Source organism: Chelmon rostratus, chromosome 18 (assembly GCF_017976325.1).
Source record: "Chelmon rostratus isolate fCheRos1 chromosome 18, fCheRos1.pri, whole genome shotgun sequence".
In the NCBI taxonomy this organism is placed as follows: domain Eukaryota; kingdom Metazoa; phylum Chordata; class Actinopteri; order Chaetodontiformes; family Chaetodontidae; genus Chelmon; species Chelmon rostratus.
Window position 1 is genome coordinate 4296938 of NC_055675.1, and position 7876 is coordinate 4304813.

At 43.0% G+C, this 7876-nt stretch overlaps 1 protein-coding gene across 1 annotated transcript; it reads right to left on the bottom strand.

Annotated features, from left to right (window-relative positions):
• Nucleotides 1–2059: 2059 nt before the first annotated feature.
• On the bottom strand, nt 2060–7876 carry LOC121622368 (trace amine-associated receptor 1-like). The gene is made up of 3 exons (XM_041959329.1): nt 7091–7876; nt 5666–5812; nt 2060–2362 (listed from the first exon to the last, which is right to left on the bottom strand). Exons 1-3 carry the CDS (start codon nt 7874–7876, stop codon nt 2060–2062), a joined length of 1236 nt encoding a protein of 411 aa, XP_041815263.1.

A 7876-nucleotide genomic window follows, 5' to 3' on the forward strand; every position in this document is an offset into this window, starting at 1 on the left:
TTTCCGCGATGCAGGTCCTCTGTCCGGTGGCCTCTGCTCTGCGTTCCACCTCGGAGTCGCGTGTGTGCGTTGTCCTTCTCTCGTCCTCCCCGTCTTTGCGTGTGCCACCTTGCTTTCCTCTTCCGCTCCCGAGACCTGTGTCCGAGCACCTTAAAAACAATGCGCTGGCTTGTACTGGCCAATCGTGAGTCTTGGGGGATGTGGTCAGTTAATAAGCCATTTTCCTCCTCGGTCCACACAGCATGCCCATCAACATTCTCTATATGCATGCAAAACAAAAGTAAAACCATAAACCATGCAATAAAAGGACTTGATAAAAATATAAACATAACTAACAGTCAAATAAATCCAGAAATACACACAATTAAAAACATGCATTTAGAGTAAAACAGCAACTCAGACAAAGCACATAAAATCAACAGGAGATCTCACTCTGACAAGTGTTCCCAGGTTTGAAATGTACCGGGATGTTGTGTTTGTTGAAGATTCGCCTGAGTTTCTCTGATACACCAGACACATATGAAATGACGATGTTATGCCGTCTGTCCCTCTTTTCTTCCTCTGTCACCCTGTTCTTTCTGGAAGCAGCTGAACTTTTCACAAAAGACCAGCTAGGATAACCACAGGTTTTGAGGGCCCCCCTCAGGTGTTTGTGTTCCTTGTCTCTGGCCTGTTGGCTGGTTGGAACATTATCAACTCTGTGTTGGAGAGTTCTGATAACACCTAGTTTGTGTTCCAGTGGGTGATGTGAGTCAAAAAGGAGGTACTGGTCTGTGTGAGTTGGTTTTCTGTAAACCCCAATATGGAGGCGCCTGTTCTCTCCAATGTGGACATCACAGTCCAAAAAAGGCAAACTCATGTCCTTGACATCCTCTCGAGTGAATTTGATGTTCTTGTCCACTGAGTTAATGTGCTCGGTGAAGGCTTGCACTTCTTGGCTTTGGATTTTTACCCAAGTGTCATCCACATATCTGTACCAATGACTTGATGTTGTTCCTTTGAAAGAGTTCAGAGCCGTTCTTTCCATGTTCTCCATGTACAGATTAGCCACAATGGGGGATACTGGTGAGCCCATCGCACACCCATGTTTTTGCCTGTAAAACCTTCCCCTAAATTGAAAGTGAGAGTTCCAGTAAATGGCATATTTGCTTCGGGTTAAGGGTAGTTCTGTTCCGCAAAGTGTTGTCTTGTAACAACTGCTGTCTCACTGTTTCCACAGCATCCTGAGTTGGAATGCATGTGAACAACGATGTGACATCGAAGGAAACCATTGTTTCTGATGGGTCTAGTTTTAAGTCCCGGACCTTATTTACAAAGTCCAGTGAGTTCTGGATGTGGTGTGGCATTTTGCCAACCAGTGGTGTTAAGATGTTGGCCACAAACTTAGCAATGTTGTATGTCACAGAGTTGATGCTGCTGACAATAGGTCTGAGAGGCGCTCCTTCTTTGTGTATTTTCGGGAGACCACAGATGCCCGGGATGGACTCTTGTGGGTATAACTGGTGGTATTGCAAACAGTCAATGGCTCCATCTTTCTGCAAACTTTGCAGATATTCTATGATTGTTCTCTTGTACCTGCTGGTTGGGTCTCGTTTCAGGCATTCATATGTGTTACTGTCATTGAGTAGTGAAAGAATCTTGTCATGGTAATCGTTAGTGTTTAGAATTACCCTGCATCTCCCTTTGTCTGCTGGCAAGATTGTGATGTTTTTGTCCTTGCTCAGTGATGTCACGGCTTTTCTTTCCTCATAGGTGAGGTTAGAAGGGGGAGGTTTAGCATTGGAGAGAGCTGCCGACACTTTCAACCTGAGCTGTTCGCCTTCCGTTTCCGTTAGGTTGTTTTTCTTTATGGCTGATTCTGTTGCCGTGATCAGATCAACTATTGGGACTTGTTTTGGTGTCATGGCAAAGTTCAATCCTTTAGCTAAAACCTCCTTCTCCGGCTGGGTAAGCACTCTGTCAGACAGATTCTTAACCCATCTATTCTGTAACTTGTTTTGTGATGAGTCATCACTTTTTTGCCTCCAGGTGAGACATTGCATCTTGGAAGTGTTAGGTGTTAGGTGAAGGAAGCACAGCGGCTGCTTGTGGAATCTCTGCCTCGGCGCGGTGTCCCGTTGTCTCGCGCAGCTCGTCCCTTGCTGTCTCTCTGTTCACCCGTCATGATATCTGCTGCTTGGATCGCCTCCGACGCCGGGTCCGTTGCCTGAGCCGCCTCTTCTGCCCCCTCGCCGACTGCAGGTGAAGAGACGAGTGGCTCCGATCCCGCGTCGTCAGTCTCCAGCCGTCTCTCTAGCAGGCCGTCCAGTGTGTCGTTCAAGTCCAAATGCACAGACATACCTTCATCTTCCCTGTCCAGCAACTCGTCACGTTCACAAAACTTTATAACGTGCTTAACAAGTGCACAACGAGTTTTGCTTTTGATTTCTTCATGGTCTCTGCCAGCAATTGCACAACACTCACATTCTCAATACAGTTCTTTCACAGTCAGTTCAAATAGCTTCTTTTCAATTTCCAGCAGATACTCTTCTCGGTGTTCCGTCATCTTGCGTTGCTAACACTGCACTTAACAAAACAATAAAATGGGCTGGTGTCGTACAAGCTACACTTTAACTGTTAGCTGCTAGCTAACCTCAGTTACCCTCTGACACACCTGGGTTTTACCGTGTTTTCTTTTTGTTAAAGCCGCGTAGTCCTCCATCGTGAAGTAATGTACAATCTCGGTGGAACCTCCGAATTGTTACACCACTTAGACTGACGACACTTGTGGTGCAAAAGACTTTGATTTATTTACTTCAACACGAAGACAAAACGGGCAGGTAACATAACATGGCACCGAGCACACACACCTCCGGGCTCCGACATCGACATGCTTACTTTTCGTTCCGCATACGCAACACACCACGAAAACAGCTTTTGCTGCCACCTGCTGGCGGATGAAGCACATGACCCTGATAACATACAATGATTAATTTAACATAGGTGCCACATCTGCCTGTGTGACTCTTTCTGAACAGTCTGTAATGTCTTTCTTTACGTTTTCAATCGCAGTAAGACTGCCATCAAATTTGGATGAGAACTCAGACTTCAAGGTGTTAATAGCTGTCATTATTATTGACAGAGAGGCACTGGACTCCTCCTTGGCTATAGTAATATCTCCCTCCGACTGTTCCTCAGGGCTAACGCTAGAGGAGGTGTTAGCGTCAACGTTAGCATTCATGGCCTTGGTAGCGGTAAGCTAGGCTTTGACCATCGGTGCAGCAAAATTAGTAAGGTTGGATTGTTGTGTCCGGCCACGATTTGCTCTCTTTTGTGACATCGTTTTTTTCTTTAACGCTTGTGTTGTAGTTTGGCTGAATGATGCTTACAAGTTGAGCTTTTTAGAAAGGATTTAGAAGTAGCAGTAGCAGACTTACACGCATCTCCTCATCAAGCCACCATAACCGGAAGTCGACCTTTGTTTTACCTGACTTGCTGTTCTGTTGTTTGCATTTGAATTCTGCCTCATTTAATGACCGTTTCTGAGGCGGGCCTGCACATTTCAATTTTTCAATGATTATATCAAATAAAAATAAGGTGCCAGAGTGCATTCAACAAAATCCAGCTTGTTCACTTAAAAAAAAAAAAAAAATAGGGCAGTAATCCGCTGTGGCCAACTAAAGAGGGTCAGACTCAGCCCTGAATATCCTGAAACCCAAGAATCGCTCCTGGGACGGAGAGAACCACTGACCATTGCTTGAATTATGGGGAAGTCAGTGATTGGTGAGGAAGTTGCTAAGAAAGTAACAGTTCTGACAGTATGTCAAAGACATCCATGTATTGTATGGCGAAGATATCTCCTGAAGTTAGCATAGTTTCATCGTTTCAACTGGGAGACGCATGTGCATTTATTACATTTCACAAACTCTCTTAGCTTTTTCAGTCTAAAAAATAAACATAAACTCACAAAATATGATGAAAGGAAATATTCTGACACCAATTTTCCTCATGAAACAGAAGAACACAAGGGTACACCTTCTGAATTCAAGCTTTTCTCTTTTACTGAACATCAGTGTACCTTTCACAGCTGGGACATACTGCAGATGTATGTGTCATTGTTGTTAAGTCCCTGAGCTGTTTGCAAGTTAGCACCTCTTTGGACTCCAGCAGCTCTTTTCCTGTATGACTTCTCACAAAAGTTTCACATGCCATACTTCAATACAGGCTCCATGTGAGCCCATGCAGCACATACATCATGGTGGGAAGAGATGATGATGATAATGAGGCCTTCTGCACCACACAGATGTGGACTGTAACCTGCTTATTGCAGCCACCAGGAGGAAAGCCTGACTTTCACTGCTGATCTTGCAGCAATCGTTCTCAGACAGTGATTCTCACAGCTTCTCTTCCAGCTGTGGATCTTCACATGTGTCCTTGGACCACAGCTGCCGTGTTTGAACAGTACCCTCCAGAGGTCCTTCAAAGTCAATTTTTTTGTAACATGTAATGGGTATTTGCACTCGTTAGCTGAATGTCAGTGCGTTGGTAATATTAACCAATGTTATGGGCTAGATCTGAACAGAGGTCTAGACACGGCTGTGGGAGCTGGTGGTCAGCAATCAATAAGGACACTAGAGACAGTAAGTTAGCAGGTACCTTGTATTGCAAGTGAATGATAACCCAAACTATTTACAACAACAAATGATAAGGAGGAAAAAAATAGAAAACCCCAAAATATACAAACTGCAGTTATGACAACCGGTTGAATACCACTATAAAGTGCACTTTAGATATAGCTCAGTTGGTTCTGGATCTTACGCAATACATACAACATACAAAAAATTCATAACGAGAAAATAAACACAATCCAAGCTGCTTGCACACAATTTACACACTGCCACAAGGGTCCACAAGGATGTGAGTGAGTGTTCATAGGGATTTGTCAGTTAATATTGTCCATTCAGGGGAAAAGGGATGTGGGTGGATATGTGGCAGTCAAGTGAGTGTTACGGGGGCCAGGCTGTGATAGCCTCCTACCAGGCCAGCAGGGCTGTGATGCTGTAATGATGCAAAGGTTGTTTGGCTCCCAGCCGAATGTTCCTTAGCTTGCCATCTTTTAGCTCCAAAAGGAGACACCTGGCCTGCATCAAGATAACAGGTCCAGTCAAACCAAGGTGTCAGACAATGGTTGTGTTAACTATCTGCTGATCCATTTATGTGTACACAATTAATAAAAAATAATAAACTAAACATAGAAAATGCAGTTCATTCAACCATCCCAAGTGCTAGCGAAGTTTCCCTGTCTTAGCTATAACCACGAGCACTTCAGGTTAGCATACAGCTTACACACGCTAACACAATAGCAAAGTACGACAATTAACTCACTGAACAGCTTGTGCTACAGCCAGAATACAAGCAGTGGACATAGCCACCAACCCACAAGGTAATACTTGCATTACTTAACACAACATAATCAGAGTAAATCATGAATGGTAGATGCTAGCGGAGCTAGCATAACATCCCAAACACGTAAACAAACACTCACCAGTTCCGTTTGAAAACCTCGCACACGACGGCGACGGCACGGACTCCAAGCAGCCCAGTAGTCGATCTAAAAATTACGACATACTAAGTATGCTGAGTAAAACGAGCGAGTGAATGTCTGTAAAAACGAGATGGTACGAACCTGCACACAGCTGCTGACCGGCTCTCCCCGCAACTCTGAGAGGAGATCCGCCGCAGCTGATACAAATTTCGCTCGGTAGGACGTGATTGATTGGATTACAGTCACATGACCGGGTGACGTGAAGTTGACATAAGGTGACGTTGAGGTGTTCGGCATTAATGGTACGGCAGATTCATTTATTTAACCTGGGTTACACCCATCACTTCACAAGGTGCGATACATGCAGTGCTTGCTGGTAGTATCTCGTGCAATAGCTGCTAGCAACTCTGACATGCTGTTTATGTGAAAAAAAACCTCTCTGATGCAACCTGTTGACATTTTGATGGCCTGTGTAACCACATGTATTTCTGTCACAGCTCTGCTGGTGTTACAGAAGTATCTTACAAATGGAGCTCCTTTAGACAGTGAGCCCTCCCTTGTACAGTTGATTTTATTTTTCATTACCTGAATGTGACCTTTGGTAACTAGCAGGGTATGTTGGGTTTTCGTACCCAACAATAGTTCGGTGCAGCAAACAAACGATTGTTTAATTGATCAAGAATTGAGGCAATAGTTGGCCTTTTTTCCATATTTCTGTGGGCCACCGTGATCTGATTTCATGCTGCACATAGCATGAGCCTGCAGAGCAACAGGGAACAGAGAAAGGAGCTGATTGTCTTACAGAGAAGTTGGAGGTTTGCAGCCTGTCACCTGCAACTCCTTAGTTAATAGCTCACTGTGGCTGCTCCTTCTTGTTCCCTTACTCCCTGCATGTTGCTGTCAGAAAATACTGAAAATGACCGTTGTCCTTTTAAAAGACACATTTTTGATGAATGATAGTGGTAAGTGCTAATCACACTGATAAACGCATTGCAAGTCCTGAGACTACTTCATACTGCACTGTAATACATTTGTCATTTCATTTTCATTTTTGATTTAAAAAAAGAACATAAAATAATTTTAACACACCATGAAAGAGCATGAATGCATCACATAAGGTATGATTATTTTATTATCAATTTGAGATTTTTTTAAATCTTATTTTTATTCATATTTGAGGTGACTTAAACTGAAACTATTAGTGTTACTCTGTTTGTGCCTCAGGCTAAGTTTCATCTTAATATGTATTTTTTAAAGCATATGAAAACAAATTGTACAAAACATGACGCAGGTACAGGTTGCAGAGACGAGTGACATGATGAATCTTTATTGTGTCAAATTTTGTCATCCCTGACAGACTAGAAGAATAGCTCAAAGCAGTTTTGAGTTGGAAAAATCACCTTGAAATATTTTTCTAGATATGATCAATCTGAAAGCTGATCTGAACCAGCTGTAAAAGAAAGCATAAATAAATGGGTTGAGCATGGAATTTGACAGTGTAAGCCAGCCGAGACTTTCAATCACAGCATCTGTCACCAACACATGATCCAAAAGATGAAAGGAAATACAGATAAAGAAAGGAGTCCAGCACATCAGAAACACTCCCATGACAGTTGCCAGAGTTTTAGTGGATTTTCTCTCCATCTTACTGGCAGTGGCTCCAGACTTTGTTCCCTGGATGCTGCGTACCTGTCTCTGTGCAACAAGGAAAATCTTCAGGTAGATACAGAGCATCAAAATCACTGGGAGGTAAAATGAGAAGTTGGTTCCCAAGATGTATGCAAGAAGAACATCAATAATACAGTTTTGTTCACATCTTTCGTGGTTTAATCCTGCAACTTCAGGGCCAATTGCAACTAAAAGAGAAACACTCCAGCTCACCACGATCATGATCACAACAACATGAACATTTATCTTTGTTCTATATGTCAGAGGGTGACACACTGCATAATATCTGTCAATAGAAATACAACACAAATTAAAAATGGAAGCTGTACACAGTGTTACATCAAAGCTCTCTCGTACTTTGCAAAACACATTTTCAGAGAACACACATGAACTAATAGAGAATTCCATGTTGAAAGGAAAAACTACAAGCCCAACAAGCAGGTCAGCTACTGCCAAGGAAAGTATGAGAGAGTTTGTAGGAGTGTGGAGCTGTTTGAAGTAAATGATGGAGATTATTACAAGAAGGTTTCCACATATTGTGACAACAGACAATGAGCCGAGGAACACATACAATAAAACACAGACTGTGGAAGGTGTGCTTGTCCTCCTATAAGAAACATTATGTATTTCATAACAGGGATGGAACCCAACATAGGTGTGCTCAACAGTGACTTCTGGTGCCAT